Source organism: Dipteris shenzhenensis, chromosome 1, assembly GCF_047967505.1.
Source record: "Dipteris shenzhenensis isolate YYH24624 ecotype China chromosome 1, Dip_SZ_1.0, whole genome shotgun sequence".
NCBI lineage: Eukaryota > Viridiplantae > Streptophyta > Polypodiopsida > Gleicheniales > Dipteridaceae > Dipteris > Dipteris shenzhenensis.
In genome coordinates, this window is record NC_141596.1 from 49,806,785 (window position 1) to 49,825,258 (window position 18,474).

At 45.1% G+C, this 18,474-nt stretch overlaps 1 protein-coding gene across 3 annotated transcripts in view; it reads left to right on the forward strand.

The window, feature by feature from the left end:
* LOC147905977 (vacuolar protein sorting-associated protein 26A-like) overlaps positions 1–18,474 on the forward strand; it is a 129,886-nt gene that overhangs the window by 106,241 nt on the left and 5,171 nt on the right. For all 3 annotated transcript variants that reach the window (XM_087382575.1, XM_087382583.1, XM_087382593.1), the window contains one exon: positions 16,984–17,095. In XM_087382575.1, coding sequence (XP_087238701.1) covers positions 16,984–17,095 — 112 coding nt within the window. The remainder of the gene's footprint in view (positions 1–16,983; positions 17,096–18,474) is intronic.

Consider the following 18,474-nt stretch of genomic DNA (forward strand, 5'->3'; position numbering starts at 1 on the left):
AGATTCAGCACAGAGGTTGGGCGAAATGGCGTGCTGTTTTGCCCGGGGGAGTTGCTGCAGGCTGAACCTGAGTTTTGACGATTTCTCATTTGTTATTGAACCAAATGAGCTGAAAAATGACTCAAAATGTTCGTCTTGAGGTCGCCCATCTACTCCTAAGAGGGCTCAAGCAATGGTGCAGCAGGCAGGGAGTATTTTGCAATAGAAGAATGAGGAAAAAATGCGCTGTTTGGAGAATGGCAGCCAGCAGAGACGTTTTTTTTTCAATTTCTTGCAGGTGGAGGTTCGCCCAAACGAGGGGTATCTCCAGCAGGAAGGGCTTGGAGAATGGCGGAGAATTGAGGGAGAACAAGCTTTAGCAAGATTTGGGAAGAAAGAGAAGAAATGGTGAAGATGAAGAAGAAGAAGATGGAGAAGAAGATGATGTGGCACAAGTGGGCTCAAGGAGGATCAAAGTGCTCTGATACCATGTTGGTAAACTGAAAGGAAAGCATGGAGTGAACACAAACTGAGAATTCTTGCTTATGGAATGAAGAAAGGTGAGGTCCTTAAGTAGGCACCTCTTACATGATCACTGACATCACTGATGACCTCTGAGCTCCACAATCATCTCCTCAATCTGCTCCTAGATTCTCTCAATCATCCTATGTGGCTTCTACCACCACCTAACAGTGCTTATGGGCACCTAACTGTGCCTCTAGCACACACACATAGAAACCAAGGTGTGCCTGGGGCATACACCTTGAGATATCCCAACATATATCTCAAGGTGTATGCCCCAGGCACACCTTGGTTTCTATGTGTGTGTGCTAGAGGCACAGTTAGGTGCCCATAAGCACTGTTAGGTGGTGGTAGAAGCCACATAGGATGATTGAGAGAATCTAGGAGCAGATTGAGGAGATGATTGTGGAGCTCAGAGGTCATCAGTGATGTCAGTGATCATGTAAGAGGTGCCTACTTAAGGACCTCACCTTTCTTCATTCCATAAGCAAGAATTCTCAGTTTGTGTTCACTCCATGCTTTCCTTTCAGTTTACCAACACACAGTGCCCAGTAGCGCACCCAAACAAAAAATAAATCAAAATCCTGTAGAGCTGGATGAAAACCAAATAACCAGAAGAACTTGCTAAAAGTAACAGTAGGAAATCTCGCTCGAAGTCCCTGTCGAATGAGAGCGAGGAAATCACAAGTGTGTGGACAGTGCCAAAAGATGTGAAGCACAGAGATTCACCAGGATGTAGACATTTGTGGCAAACAGTCGAAGCAATATTTCTATGCGCGAGTAATTGCCCAAATGGAAAAATGCCAAGTAGGACTCGCCAAAGGAAAAGCTGTTGCCGAAGAGGGACTTTATAATGCCAAAGGAGATGCAGCCGCTTTCTCCACCACTTTAGTAGGCAATCCATATGCCAAACAGAATTTGCTCTGTCAGAAATCCAAGGCGGAAGCAACAACACTTTATACATAGAAGGCACTGTGATATGTGAGAGCTTCAAAGGACGGGCTGAAGAGGAAGAAGAATGTAGAGTCCAATCCTCAAGCCTATCTTGACGTTCCAAACGAGGTACCGGCAAGAAAGGTTGAAGCATTTCGAAAATTTTATGCCATAAAGGACGATAATGAGCTCCCAAACCATATTTGCTAGCAGCAGTAGAAAAAGATAAAAGAGTGCCATCATCCTGAAGTACATCCGCCATAGAAGAAATGCCTTTGAAAGATATAAAATAAGAACGCCTGGGTTCTTGTATAGCCAAAGGAGGGTGGAATACTTTGGACCAATAAATACTCTCAGCCCTCAAGGAATTTCCCGACAAAGAATCCCTGCCATGCCATTCTAAGTGGGATAAAATATGCTTCCAATCAAGAAGCAAACGAGAGACAAAAGGGTAGTCTCTGATCTTGCCTTGAATAGAGCCAAATAGAAAATCCCACTGTGTAGGCTGCCAATGTCCAAAAGTAGAAGTATCAATATGCAACAAAAGAGAGCGGATCATGAAAGCCCAAGGCTGATCCCCTTGCATAAACTGCAACATCATTTTAACCCTGTGAGCAAGTATATACATTTGAATATTGAGTATGTTCAGACCCCTGTGCATCTTTGGAGAGCATAGAATATGCACAGAGAGTAATCTGAGACTTTTCTTGCCATTTTTTGAACACCAGAAAATCTCCATGATAGCAGACATAAAGGAAACCAGATCTGCCTTAGTGAACATGATGAGAGGCAGAGAGAATTCTATGTAAGCTATTAAAATGGATTGCGTTATTCGCAATCGAACATGTAATGGCCAAGTTGTAAGCTTCCAAGGCCACAAAAGACTTTGTCAGTCTTTAGCATGCAACGGCAGTAGCTTTGATTTCTGAAAATTGACATGAAGACCAGCAGCCAAACCATAGGTAGAAAGAGCCTGCATAATCATGGAGAGATCGCTTTGAGTATTTTTTGGGGTAAAGAAAGAATCATCAGCATATGCTTGAGCGATCATGCTATGGCTGCCAGGAATTTCCAATCCGTGCAAAGGTGGTCCATATATTGAAGCATTGGATGAGTGGCTATGGCAAATAGTAAAGCACTGAGGGGACATCCTTGCCGAACAGAACAACCAAGAGTCCAGGTTGTAGAAATATCCCCTGAAAGTATGCAGGCAGCTTTAGTATCTTGATATAGCCAATTGATAACTTGCTGCATATTTATGCCAAATCCCAAGGCCTGCATAGTTAATGAAATAAAGTCCCACTTAACAGTATCAAAAGCTTTGGCAATATCAACTTGCAATAGCAAAACATCCTGCTGCTGCATATATTTGGCATATTCAATTCCAACATAAGCATTAGCAATGTTATCTGTGATATGCGTACGAGGAACAAAACCATATTGCGCAGGATGCAACCCATCATGTAAATAGCCTTTTAGCCGATTAACAATCATTTTGGTAGTAAATTTGTAAATGACTGGCATAAGCGTGATAGGTCTCCAATCAGTCAAAGGTTCACAAATTTGCTTTTTTGGAAGGAGTTTAACAAGACCTCTCTTCCATGTGTCTGGCATTTTTTGTTTTAACCCTCTTGGCATAAGCCAAGCCTTGTTGACCAAAGTGACCACGCTCTGGCCGAAGTTAGCTCTGTAATGCTCTTGGCCTAAGCCGAGTCTCCCTAACCGGAGTTAGGCTTATTTAACCGGAGTTAAGTATCTTTGACCGTAGTCAATACTTTGACCAATAAAAGATAACTTTTTTGAATATAATTAAATAAATGAAGAACTCTCTAATTATGATCAAATAAATGGAATTTGAACTTTGACTTGGAATATTTACAACTTGGTCACATGTTGCCTTTTTTTTGTTGCTCCACGTGCATGTGTAAGGTCCTCATCGACATAAATAAGCTTGCCTTCAAGGTGGCCCTCTTTGTCAAGACAACATGTCTTGTTCCTTGCATCATAGCTTCCATCCTCTTCATGTGCTCAGACATTTTTATTTTTATTTTTTCCGAAAAAACAGTGCTGATTATATTACTTCGAAAACAAGGTACATGAGGTCAGTTTTGCAGCTGACGGGGCTGCGTTCACAAATCGGACGCAGCCCTAAAAGGAAACAGAAAGCTCTCTCTCATGGAGGGATCAGGCGAGTGTGAATGAACAGCCAGAGAGGTGGTGAATAGCGCCACTGAAGGCCCTGAGAAGTATGCTCGAAGAAGAGGCCCTGCGTATCCCAATCACGGAGGAAATGTCTCCGCTTCTCCCGGCCAGCCCGGGAATCTCCCTATATCTGGTCCCACTGGCCTCTGAGTGTGTGTATAATCTCACTCTAGATGTCGGTCATGACCTGGGCAGTCGAAAGAGAGGTGCCACCGAGGATCTGCGCGTAGCGCGAGGTCCAAATGTGCCATCCAGCGATGCTGCTAATAATCTCCCAGACTGGCTGCCTCTCCTGAGATCCTGTGTCAGCCTCTGCCAGGTGCGGCGGAATGCCCTCTAGCGGCCCCTGCTCAGACATTTTTATGTATGTGTGTGTCTATGATTATATTGTATTTGTCTTTAGTGTTGTTGCTCAATTGATGCTCCACCCATTCAGCTCATTGTATCTGGTTCTTTCAGTCCCATAGACCCTTTGGTCTTTCAAAGACTTTTAATAATCTTTCTTTCTTGTTCTTTCTTTCTTTCTACTTGACTATATCAGGGGTTTCTCCCTTGAGTCATCTTTCCCCGATCTCTAGGCATTTCAACCTGTTTGCTCTACTTGAAGCTTCCCATGCATGAACTAATAGTAAGCTGGTGATATCATCCTTGATCCTCACCACTTTGAGGTTATGAGCCTTATTTGATCTGTGGATCTCCTTTTGAAAGTTGTTTTAGATTGCCATGGAACTCCTTGTAGGACTACGTAGGTGCTGCCATAGGCTGTAGAAGTAGGTCATGTGGGTCGTTTGTTGCAGAGCCAAGAAAGACCAGGATATTGTGCAGGTAAATAGCCTATTATAGGCTAGAGAAGCTGACTAGTTGGCAGTGCCATTTGGCAGTCCTATACAGGGTCAGGTACAGGTGGACCCATTACACTCTAGATCAGGTCAGCCCAACCCTAAGCAGGTTGGGCTGATAGACTGGCCAGTTGGCCAGGGCCCAATAGAGGAGGGGTACTTCCCCTGTACAAGGCCTCATTATGGAGGCTATCATGAGTTCAGTTCAGAAGTATCACTGTGGAGCAACACTTGATACATACATACAGCCAGTAGGAGAGCACATGTGTGCAGGGGGGGTGGCGTCTAAGAAACTCGCACTACAGATGGTGATTAAAGCTCACTGACGAGCAAGCCAAAAGACTTTTACCTTGCAAGTAACGGAAGATGTGTTTTACAACCTGCCAATGCATAATCTTTGGGCTGTGCATATACCTGAGAAACTGAAAACTGAATATCAACTCGTGTATTGCAGAGATAAATGAGGCATCCAACAGCCTGGCTATAGAGTGTGACATCAATTGATTCACCGGCATCATGCATTGTAAGCTTCAGCCCCGGCTCCATGGGAGTGGACATAGGCTTGCAATCATGCATGTTGAATCTGTCCAAGAGCTTTTGAACATACTTGGACTGAGACATAACAATGCCACATTTTTCTTGAATAAACTGGATCCCCAAAAAGAAATGTAACAAGCCCAAGTCTGACATATCAAATGTAGCTTTCAATTGGACTTTGAAATCTGCAATTACTTCCTCATTTGATCCGGTGAGCAGCATGTCATCTACATAAAGAATGATGACCAAAATATCCCCCCCATCCTTCTTGATGTAGAGGGTGCTCTCAGTTGGACTATTGTGCAGCCCCTTGCTGGTTAGAAAGGCATCAATTTTTGCATACCATGCACGTGGGGCTTGTTTCAGCCCATACAAAGCTTTATTCAGCTTGCATACTTGGTGTGTATTTCTTAAAATTTCAAAGCCCGGAGGTTGTTTGACATAAACCTCTTCCAACAAGTCTCCATTAAGGAAAGCTGTTTTAATGAACATTCCATTCAAAATTTGCAGCCATTGCTATAACTGACTTGATGGTGGTCATTCTGGATGTAGGAGCAAAAGTCTTCTCATAATCTATGCCCTTTTTCTGAGCATATCCTTTTGCAACCAGCCTTGCCTTGTACCGATCAATGGACCCATCTGGCTTTCTTTTGACTTTGAAAACCTAACGTGTACCTATGGCATTCTTACCTGGTGGCAAATCCACGACATCCCAAGTCTGATTTTTATGAATGGACTGCAATTCATCGTGCATGGCATTCATCCAATGCACATTATCCTTTGCTTCTTCAAATGTCTCAGGCTCCTCCTCATCAAGAAGAGTACCTGCATAAGTTGATTCAATTGAAAGAGCCCCTCCCCCCCCCGTGTGCCTTACTGCACTACGAGTTTTGCCAGGCAATGGAGCCTCAAGCTTACTCTCCCTGAGAGTCTGAAGCAACCAATGCGGGACTGTTTTGGCTGCGTGTATCTCTTGAATTTCTTGCCTGACAACTTCATCCACACCCTGAGGTTGTACTAATTCAGCTGGGGCTGAATCTATACATGTGGATTTGGGGGAGGTTGCTGTAAATCGGGGGAACTAAATGCTATAGGAAGCATCCCCTCAAACACATCATGTGAAGAGGCTGGAATCTGAAATTCAGCATGTGTATGTGCAGAATTTTCAGAGAATATAACATCTCTACTAACAAAAATCTTGCGTGTAGCAGGATTGTAGAGACGATAGCCTTTGCTTTGTGAACTATATACCACAAAAATGCATGCTGCATTTATACCTCTACCCCTGCCTCCAGCTGTAGGAGTGATAGGTGTAGTAGCTGTATCTGGTCTTGCTTCATCCCCATTGACATAATCCCAAAGATGTCTGCCAACCAAGATATTGCGAACCATGAAACTCCACAAGGAGTAGTTAGTGCCATCCAACTTATCCTCCTGTGTGAGAACCCCGAACACCTCATTGGAGTTGACTTGAGCCATTTGTACCAGAAAATAAAAAAAAATACAGCAGACTGACCAAGTGAAATTCCTTCCTGGGATATAAAATGAACAAGTAAAATCTGCAAAGAAAAAGCTGCCCACAGTGACAAATACTGTCACAGCCTGTCAAAGGCTCAGAATGCACTTCAATTGCCCTGAGAGCATAATGTCTGCAATGTCACTCAAAATGAGTCCAAAATTGCCTGCAAACTCCCAAATTGGTTTTTCACTGCAAAATTGCAACCCACTTGCAAAAACCCCAATTTCTTGAGAAAAATTGCATCCAAAAGAGGACAAATTAACTGAAAGCCCTGATTATGCAAGAAATCGTAGTGCAAAACAGAAGCCCCAAATTTTGGGGAGAAATTGAGCTAAAATTGGGGCAAATTCTCAAAAAACCCCAAACTTTATAAAAAAAGGCCCAAATTTCTCCAAATGTGGTCACAATTGCCCACAGAACTCCTTGAATACACAGCCAAACAATGGTTCAATGCAAAAAAATGTCTACAAGCGTCGATTGTTCAAGCATCGTGTCGAGCCAAGTACGGCCACACGTGCGGTGCAGTTGTACGGTCGAATCTGCAGGTACGGAATGCGAGTGGGAACTTAAGGTTGCACGGATGTACGGACTGAGCGCACGGATGTACGGACTGTGTTGTACGGAAGCTGCTGCAATGTTGTATGGCGAAATTGTCGATTCGTACATTGTATGGACTTCAAAGTGTACAGACAAATGTTGCACCGGGTACTTGTACGGAATGGCAGCACAGGCTGGTACGAGGCAATACGAACGAAGTGACGCGTGCAGTACAGAAGTTCGTACGTTGTACGGTGCACGTACAATTGGTTGTATGGACGACAAGTTGCTAGACGACGAGTAGGAAGAGCTTGCGGGCAAGGAGCAGGGAGCTGGGTAGGAAGCTAGGAGTAGGGCTGGAAGTAGTGGCTCTGATACCAAATGTGAGAGAGAGGAGAGTGAGAGAGCAAGAGAGCTGAACGTAACGTTGCAATAGATGAAGTAAAGTAGTACAAGAAGTGGGAAAGGTTTTGTCTAAGTGACAAAACCTTATCCTTCACTAACCGTAGTTAGTGAACTAACTGTGGTTAGGGGGAAAAACCTCAAATGAGGGAAAAGTGCCCCTAACCTATTTATAACATTACATTGGTCACTGCTAGAATATAATAATAATTCTAATAGAAACTAGCTTGGGGGTGAGTTTTCTTCTAACAAGATCGTCCTGCGTGATCCACAAGTCTCCCACTGTGTCAGACATAGGAAAGGAACATCTAGTGAGTACTAGTATGGCGATAAATGGTCAATGGACATATCTTGTGATTGGAACCATTTGGAGACTCACATAGAGGATAAGAGGGCCCTCCATGAGGGTCTCTTAATCCATCCAAACTGTCTAAGGTGGTCAAGATATGTAATGATATGAAGTGATGCATCTGTATGAAGGGGTCTCCTTGTCTATAAAACATCAAAAAGGCATATAAGACAAGAATTTGAAGTACATTATCCCATGTAGGAAAACTAGAGATCTCTAGCGCACATCCAAAATATGTAGCTGAAAAATGATACTAAAAATATACCTCGGCATTGGAGTATATCCATGAGATGGGCTAGGGTCCTTGGAGCCCACTCGTGTCTTTGAAACATGTATGAGATCTGCATGTCACCCTCTGGGTTACTCCATGCGTGTCACTCGTGGACATCGTGACATAGTTTGTCATGAGGTAGTCCGGAGTCATGAGGCAAGTAGATGTGGCCTGAGCTATAAAGGACCATGTCGAAAAAGCCGTAGTCAAGCAATCAATGGTATCCATTTTGCATAGTATCCAGGGGATCTCATCAGTACATGCTCATTTGTTTCCACCGTATGCATGCCATAGAGATTGCACAGCCTCAAGTCTTGGTAGTGTCATGTGGCTGCAATTCTCATCTTGCCTTGATCTGATGAGGTCTAGAGCTGTCCATGGCTATCTATATTGCATGTGAGAGTGCATTGGTAGGAACATTGATGAAAGAAAAGTGGTAGGGAACTTAGTGAAGAGCCTATGCAACTGAAGACAGGACGGGTGTGAAGCAACTCTCTTTCATTCCATGGAAACGTTTACCAGTTCAGCATGCATGGTCATGCCTCAGATGGCCAGGAGTAACGTTCATGAAAGCAAAAGGAGAAAAAAAAACAACAACCAGCAATCACCATAATTCAATTAGTTCTATAGATAAGGTCGGGATTACCTATGGGATTAGACTAGCAATATGGGCTCCAATAGAAATAGAGCAAATGCACAACGCCAGACCATGTACCAGGACCACTATGACTTGAGATGATACCCTCAACAGGCCACAAACAAGCACAAAGACACCAGGAAGTCTCTCAACCGAGATGGCACAAGTGAGACGATGAACAAGACACAGTCAGACGGGACAATGCACATCTGTGGTACCACAAGCAATAGGAATGAGCCACAACTCCTGTAGATCATCCAAGATCCTCTAGACTTCAGTCGAACAGGTCTTCACCCTTCCTTGTCCACACGCATGGGCAGCTTCCCTATCAGCGTTGTCTTCTCGTACGCAGCAACCTCTCCTCAATGTATGAGCAGTCTCCTGCGCAATCCTTTGGCATCTGCTCCTCAAATTCTGATTCACCTCAAGAACAAGTGATCAGCAGCTCTTCAAATTCCAACGATAGAATTCCAGCGAAGGGGGGGCAAGCTTTGTACGTGTGCCTCAAGCAAGCAAAGCTCTCTCTCACAATCAGCGCAGAAGGCAGCGTAGACCACCAGCGATGTGCAATCAGCGCACATCTCCTCTTCTCAAAAACCCAGGGGGTGCAAATCCTCTCACTTTTCATGAGTTGATAGGACTTCTGCTTCAGGAACAGCAGACCAGGGAAAACTTGGCTTCACGTGCAGGTGAACAAGCTATGCTCTCAAAGTTTAAATAAAAAACAAAGGGGCAGGCAAAGACATCAGTAAATCAGCCTTCCAGTGGGTCAGGACAGGCTTCACAAAAGGCTAAAAATGATGCAAGTAAGCCCAAGAAGAAGGGTTTTTGTCACTACTGCAAAAAGCCAGGTCATCACATTGTAGAATGCAGGAAAAGGCTTGCAAAAGAGAAGAAAAACAGCTCCGGTATGGCTGTTTCAGATTCAGCTCCTCATGCATCTGACAGTGGGGATGCTGCAGCCAACTTTGTTGGACAGCATTATGCCTTTTTATCTTGCATTTCAGATTCTAGGCTGGCTGCTCCAGATGCTCGGGATAGTACAGCCACTTGTAATGATGATACATATGCATTTTTGACTCGCAGTTATGACTCTTCTACGGATGCATCTGCTCTCAGTGTCAATGAAACATTGAACACTTGGTATTTTGACATCGGTGCATCCAAGCACATCACTTCTAGGAAGTGTCTTTTTACTTCCTTGCATCCACCTCCTATTGGTAAGAAAGTCACTTGTGCCAATAACTCATCATATTCAGTACGTGGCACAGGAAATGTTGAGCTTACTGCCATTGATGGCTCAATTTTCAAACTTTTAGATGTTTTATATGTGCCTGGTATAACCAAAAATCTTCTTTCAGTGTCCACTCTTAACAGAGATGGATTTCAGGTCATCTTTGAGGATGACAAATGTGCTGTCCGAGACAGGGAAGATGATTATGCCTTAAGATTATCTGGTACTCTGCTGCGTGGGCTTTTTCAGCTTGATCTTTTTGAGAAAAGAGCAGCCCATGCTCTTGCAGTTTCTACCCCTACTGCTGCCATGTAGAATGCAGAATTATGGCATGCCCGATATGGCCACATGCATACCAACAGCTTGATGACACTTTAGAAGCATTCCATGGTTGATGCATTGCCACCTCTTGAGATACCTCCTCCACATGCCTGTGAAGGGTGCATTTTAGGCAAGATGCATAGATTCCCCTTCAAAAAGGATGGTTCAGTTAAAGCTGTCCGCAAATTACAGCTTATACACAGTGATGTCTGTGGTCCCATGAGGACTCCATCATTGGGTGGTCATCTCTACTTCGTTATCTTTATTGATGATTACTCCAATTTCACTTGGGTCTTTGGGCTGAAGCGCAAATCAGAAGTGTTCACTCAAGATACAGACATTGCGCACAGATAGAGGTGGAGAATACTTGTCTACAGATTTTGATGCTTTTCTGAAAGGCAAGGGTATTGTGCATCAGCTCACAGTGAGGCTGACCCCTCAGCAAAATGGCAAAGCTGAGAGGAAAAATAGAACTCTCATGGAGATGGACAGATGTATGCTGAAAAGCAAACACATGCCTCACAAATTCTGGCTTGAGGGTCTAATGTGTGCCAATTACATTTTGAATCGGGCTCCCACTAAGGCTTTAAAAACAAAAACTCCCTATGAAGTCTGGAATGGGAGAAAGCCTTCAGTGGATCATTTCCGAGTCTTTGGATGCCTTGCTTATGCTCATGTGCCAGTTGAATTTAGGCACAAGTTGTCAGATAAAGCCATTACGTGCATATTTGTTGGGTACAGTGCAGAAAGCAAGGGGTACCGTCTCTACAATCCTACTACACGCAATATCATTGTCAGTAGAGATGTGATATTTGCTGAAAATTCAGCTCACACTCAGGCTGAATTTCAAATGCCTTCTTCTTTAGAGGATGTCTTTGAGGGGTTGCTACCCATTGCCTTGGGTTCCCCTGCTGATATTTCTGATGCAAATCAGAATTTACAGCCACCTCCCGATGCTTTAATTCCGCCACAGGATGTCTTGCCACCTCCACGGGCAGTGGAACAGGTGGTGCAGCAAGAAATTGCAGACATACATGCAGCAAAAACAGTCGTAAACTGGCTGTTACAGACTCTCAGGGAGAGTAAAATTGATGCTCCGTCACCTGGCAGGACTCGCAGTGCAGCAAGGCACATGGAAGGTGCTAATTCAGTGGAATCAGCATATGCAGGTACTCTTCTTGATGAGGAGGAGCCTGCCACATTCGAAGAGGCAAAGGACAATGTGCATTGGATGAATGCCATGCACGATGAGTTGCAGTCCATTGAAAAAAATCAGACTTGGGATGTTGTAGACTTGCCACCAGGTAAACATGCCATTGGCACACGATGGGTTTTCAAGGTCAAACGGAAGCCAGATGGCTCCATCGACAGATACAAGGCAAGGCTGGTTGCTAAAGGCTATGCTCAGAAAAAGGGCATAAATTATGAGGAGACATTCGCTCCTACATCTCGGATGACCACCATCCGATCAGTTATTGCAATGGCTGCACATTTTGAATGGAATGTTCATCAGTTGGACATAAAAACAGCCTTCTTAAATGGAGACTTGCTGGAAGAGGTGTATGTCAAACAACCTCCACGCTTTGAAATTACAGCAAATGCACTTCAAGTATGCAAGCTAAACAAAGCTTTATATGGGCTGAAACAGGCCCCTCGTGCATGGTATGCCAAGATTCATGCCTTTTTGACCAGCAAGGGGCTGCACAATAGTCCTACTGAGAGCACCCTCTACATCAAGATGGATGGGGGGGAAATTTTAGTCATCCTTCTTTATGTCGATGACTTACTGCTCACAGGGTCCAATGAAGACAAAATTGCAGATTTCAAAGCTGATTTGCAAACCAACTTTGACATGTCAGATTTGGGGCTGCTTCACTTTTATTTGGGGATCCAGTTCTCTCATGAGACACGTGGCACTGTTATGTCTCAGTCCAAGTATGTGCAGAAACTCTTGGACAGATTTAACATGCATGATTGTAAGCCCATAGCCACTCCCATGGAGCCGGGGCTGAAACTCACAATGCATGATGCAGGAGAATTAGTTGATGCCACACTTTACAGTCAAGCTGTTGGATGCCTCATATATCTCTGCAACACTAGACCTGATATTCAGTTTGCAGTATCTCAGGTGAGCAGGTACATGCACAGCCCAAAAACTATGCATTGGCAGGCAGTTAAGCGCATCTTCCGTTATTTGCAGGGCACGAAGTCTTTTGGCTTGCTATTTCCCAAGGGGGGTGACTTGCAGATGCATGCCTACAGTGATTCAGATTGGGCTGGTGATTATGACATTAGGCAGTCCACTAGTGGCAATTTGTTTCTTTTTGGGTAAATCTTGCATTTCCTGGCTGAGCAAGAAACAATCTACAGTGGCTACCTCATCATGTGAAGCTGAGTATAGGGTAGCTTTCACAGCAATAGTTGAATGTGTCTGGCTGCGACGTCTATTTGCTGATCTTCATCTGTCTTTGGAGGGTCCTTCTCCAATTCTCACTGATAGTCAGAGTGCCATTGCAGTGGCAAAGAATCCAGTGTTTCATGCTCGCACGAAGCACATTGAGGTTCACTATCACTACGTCAAAGAGAAGTTGCATGCAGGAGAGATCAGTATGATCTTTGTGTCCACACATGACAACGTTGCAGATATTTTCACCAAAGCACTACCACGTGAAAAGTTTGAGGCATTTCGCAGTGCCCTGAACTTATATTCGTTTGGTGATTGATCAGCCTTGTACATGACATTGGCACTACAGGGGGGTGTTAGAATTATAGATATAATTCAGCAGTGACCAATGTAATTTAATAAGCTAGTTAGGGGCACTTTTCCCTCTTTAAGAGGTTTTTCCCCCTAACCGCAGTTAGTTCACTAACTATGGTTAGTGACTACTAAGGTTTTGTCACTAGGACAAAACCTTCTCTCTCACTCTTTGAGTTGTACTCTTTACACTCTTCTATTGCAACTAAGCTCTCAAGCTTTCAGCTCTCAAGCTCTCACTCTCTTGCTCTCTCTCTCTCCGCAATCTCTCACAGCAGTTTGCTACTTCCCCCCGGAGACCTCCCACTTTGCCAGAGATATTCGAGGTGATGATGAGACATCCCCATTTGCTGCCCTTTATTAGTCCATCGTTGACTTTTCTAGCCGCGGAGAAGTCCCTCTAGTGGGGGACTTCTACGCGAGGACAAGGGCCCATCACATACCACTTCTTGATTTCAGAGATGATTCCACTCTACTGGCAGATGTTGACCTTGAGGAGGCAGGTATGCTACGGGTTTCGGTTGACAGGCGAGGTCCATTCTCATCTTATGGGCAGGCCCTGTTAGACCTAGGCAGGATACATGAGCTCATTATCTATAATGGTCTTGACAGATGGCCCGCTTCAGGTGGTTTCACATGCTTTCCACATGGGGGGGGCTCCAGTGTTGTTGATTACATCATGGGATCCCCTGTCTTCACATCTTGCATTACTGACTTCACTGTAGCACCTCTCTCCCCAGGGGCTGATCATACATACCTTTTCTGTCGCATCTCCACCTCCCTTCGCACAGCACCTTCCACCCCACTTAGTGCTTACTGCACCTACCATGATATACGCTTTGATCGGGATCACTCACCTTCTTACTCTGGCCGTGTGTACATACTTCTCGCTTATATTGACTTCATACCCCTTTTAGAGGATCGTGCTGCCCTTGTTACCCGCTCACTACACGAGGCTGCCATTCACGCTTTTCCCCACACCATCCGCTCCACCCGCCCATCACCCCCTAGAACCGTACCCTGTAATAGTTGGTACAATGATGAGTGTAAGGCCTTACGCCGTCAACTCAGATTTGAAACCAAAAACAGTGTTTCGAGCGCACTAGATACGCTATGTGAATATCGTAGACTGGTACGGAGGAAGAAACTAGACTTCGTTCGTCGAAACGAGGAGGAGCTACTGAACATTTTGTTTAGTAACAACTCTAAGGACTTCTGGCGGAGATTTTTAGAAGGACGGTCCCCTCCGCCACTCACTGACACCCAGAACGCACACTTTATGACATCCCAAATCAGCCAGTCCCTAGCCTTTCACACATGCCTCGTCCCACATCGTGCACCCTCTTCACTAGAGGAGGGGTAAAGGATGCCGTAATTAAACTTCATAATGGCCGAGCGAAGGATCATGAGGGACTATGCACTGATCATGAGGGACTATGCACTGAGTTCATTGCATATGGGATTAACCTCCTAGCCCCGATCTTAGCAAAGCTTTTTAATGAGGCGGTTTGTTTGGGATTTCCACACACTTGGACCATTAACACTATCTCACCCATCCACAAGGCAGGGGATCCCATGAGCCCGGAGAACTACATGACCATTATGATTGGACAAGTCATGTCTAAGATTTATGCATCAGTACTTGACTCCGAGGTTAGCAGACTTGCAGAGTGTTGAGAACTTAGAGCAGCAGGACAGGCCGAATTTCGGCGTGATCATGAAACCATGGACCACATTCTCACGCTCAGATGTATCATCGAGGAGGCGAGGTCACGGAAGCAGAGGGTTTATCGTTGCTTTGTGGATTTTTGCAAGGCATTTGGCATGGTCCCGAGAGCCTGCCTCATACGGCGCCTACAAGATTTGGGTTATGACCAGGAGATCATTTGGGTTGTCATGGCACTTTAAGAGAGTTTTTGGCAGAGTTCGGGCAGGATCCGGGTGCACATACGAGATCATGAGTACCTTGGGGGTCAAATAAGGGTGTCCTTTGTCGCCTACCTTGTTTGGCCTCTACATTGACGAGCTTGAGACAGTGATGCAGACACAGGGGGGTGTAGGTTGCTCTCTTACGGGCACGCTGATCCAGATTTTTCTCTATGTAGATGACGTGGCTCTCTTGTCTTCCTCAGCAGAGGGACTTCAGAGACACCTAGACGCACTATAGTCGTTTTGTGAGTCTCATGATTTGAAGGTCAACCTGGGTAAAACCAAGGTCATGATCTTCAATATATCTCGAGCCATTATGCGTCAGGAGCAGTTCACATTTGCGGGATCATCTGCTAATCGGCGATAGAGTGCTGTCGGCTACTCACGGGTGCGGCTATGGCACGTCTCTTGGTCATAGCTCGCGCCTAACCAAGGCTACCATGATCCTTGTCAGTCGGGCTCTGACTCTAAACAGGGAGGGGATATCCCCAAGTGTAATCTGTGTGTCAACCCCCTGTTTGAGCTGTTAGGTCACTAGCTCTGGGTCACGGTCATGTTGAGGCCTTGTCTCATGGGGGTCCATGTGATCTAGCTGAAAAAACTCCGTGATAGAGCTCTGAGAGGGATCATCCAAGGAAAAAGTTTGCTCCTGTCTCCGTGCTCAAAGTATCCTCTCGTGGTGTCTGAGTACCTCATGAATGAAGCCTGCCCAACATCGCTGGTCTGGGTAGCAGAGGAATCGGGCCAAAATCCCATAGCTATCTCTGAAGAGGCAGTAGAAACGCCCTCGGATCTCATAGTAAACATGACACCTGAAGATGAAGTGCTCCTCTGTCTCAACCTCCTGCATGTCACATAATGTGTGCATATGCACCTCTCCTTGGGTAGTCGCTCTACTTTGCCACTCTCGATACGAAGTCTATGTAAAGAGACCCGAAACTGCCCAATAGAGATCCTGAGTGAGAGAGGGTGGGTGTGAGGAAATAATGCTCAAATGAAGACATGAAGAAGGCTTTCATTCATTCATCAAGTATGACAAGATAAGTGAAGTACAAACCTTATATAGGCTACTCACTCACACACTAGCACCTAGTGCATATGGGATAAGTCCCATAATGACACGTGGCACTCACACACGACTCACACACATGAACTAGTACTAGATCACCTAGTACTACACACCAACACACTCTTTGGCTATGATATCTCCAATAAGAGTGGCCCAAAATTGTGCCCCTCCTGAAAGAGACAATAGTATTGTCCTTGGATCCCATAGTAGACTAGGCAGGTATATAGGAAATGCTCCTCTGTCTACACTTATGCCAGTGTGCATAACCACTGCTCTCTATGCGTGCTTGTGGCTTTCCCTGCCTGGATCCTCAGCTGAGTGAGACTCGCAATTTGTCCGATGGCAATCCTCAATGCGCGTGAAACCTGTTTGTCCTCTTGAGACTGGGTTTGATAATCACTCCATTCTCTAATACTTTCAAAAAATGGTCATGGTAGAATTTGGTTCTTGGTGGGGAACTCCTGGTCCCCCCCACATGTCTGTGATGTATAGAGCTGGAGTAGATCCAAATGTATGAATTGGTTGATCTCATCTCGTGGGATCAGGGGAGACGGGGCATCCAAGCTGTACTGGAAGGGGGGAGATAGTCCATGAGAGAGAGAGAGAGAGAGAGAGAGAGATGTTATTGTGTTTGTATTGTTATGTCTGCGTTTGTGTACGTTGTAATAAAGGGGCTTGACATTCTAGGGGAAGGCACTATTGTTTAAAAAAAAACCCTCTCAAATTTTCCTAGCATAAATATGCAATTTGAATTCTATGATTGTCTGAATGTGGTGCTGAGGTGTCTAGTTATGTGTCTTTGCTTCTTTTTGTGTGTGTGTGCGCGCCGCATGTGCATGTGTGCATTTCTCTGTGTGTGTGTGTGAGAGAGAGAGAGAGAGAGAGAGATGTGGGGGTGAGGGTCACATTAACGGGTTTGCATGTCATGATGAGGCTGTATATGTGCAGTAAAGGAGCTTGATATTCCAGGGGAAGTTACTACTGTCAAAAGTTTTCCATTCGAATTTCCTAGTGTGGAAATGCAACATGAATCCTATGTGGGTCTGAATGTGGTGCTGAGGTTAGACTCTAGCTACTTCTTTCTTTTGTTTGACTCATTACTTCAGCCTGCTACTGAGTGAATCTGCACTACTTGATATCTATGTGCTTTCAGTATAAAAAGAAAGAAAGAAAGAAAGAAATATTAACGTCTGCGAGAGGCCTCGCGGGCCTATGAGACAAAGTGCGAAGCCAAGAAGTACCTCATACAAGCCAGAGAGGGCTGAAGCAAAGGCCTTGCTGAGAACTGAAAACTGAAAAACTGAAAAACTGAAAGAAAAAGCTAACATGCTAACATGCTCAGCTAGTGAGCAAAGCAAAACACTAGAGTAGCAAAGTAACAGAAGCATGTTAGGTGCTTAGGGCTAGCACTCCTAGTACGTGCTCAGGTTCCATATATCCAGGTAACCTGGTGGCACTCTGATGAGATGTGAGAAGCTCTCGTATCTGTGTCTGTTGAGCTGTCTCGCGACGTGGGGGAGGGTGTGGTCTCCTTGATCTCTGGATCCGGTGGGCTACGTCAAGGGTGATGCCTCGTCTTTGGCGGTCACTTCTGAGAGGGGATGAGATAGGCCGGACCTCGATTGTGTGTACTTTGGGCTCTCTCCGTGTCGTACGTGGAGTGTGTGTCACTCGTCTGACCGCATCCTGGTGGACAGTCCTGCTACTGATTCATGATGCTATTATCTCATCAAGCTCCTCTCCCTCAGCTACACTGGCAGCTGACTCCGATGCATAGAAGTCTGTGATTTGTCGATGGTGACCTGTGGCATCAGTCCATGCTGCTCTCTGGCCTGTTGCATCAGTGTGTCTCTTTGTCGGCGCATCTCAAGTAGGTAGAGCCCAACACACTCCTGATCATGGAAATGTATCAGCCGTGTGAGTGGACCAAAGCCATGCCCCTTCTAGAAGAGGCAATGATATCGTCCTCGGATCTCATAGTAGACCGGACAGACACATAGAAAGTGTTCTTTGTCTCGATCTCCCCCATCTGGCATAGTGTGCAAGTCCTCTGCTCTCTGGGTATGCCTGTAGCTCTCCTTGTGTCAATCTGTAGCTGATGTGATGAGACTCGTACCTGACCAATGGCGATCCTCAGTCATGTGAAACTCTCCTGTCCTCAAGATACTGAGGTCTGATGATGACTGTGCTCTGAGCCTCAGGAAGTGATCATGGTAGAACTGGAGCTTGGTGGAGAGATCCTCTCCCCCCCAAGCCCTAGATGTATGGAGCTAGAGGAGGTCCATCCGTATGATAGTGGAAGATGTTCTTGTTATTCTTGATTTGAATTGCAGGAATTCAAGATGAAGTGTGAAGGTCCAATGGCAGGATCAAGGCTCATCATGTAGATTATATTTTTTCAAAGCTTGATAGTCATAATAAAACCTTTGAAAGAGAAAT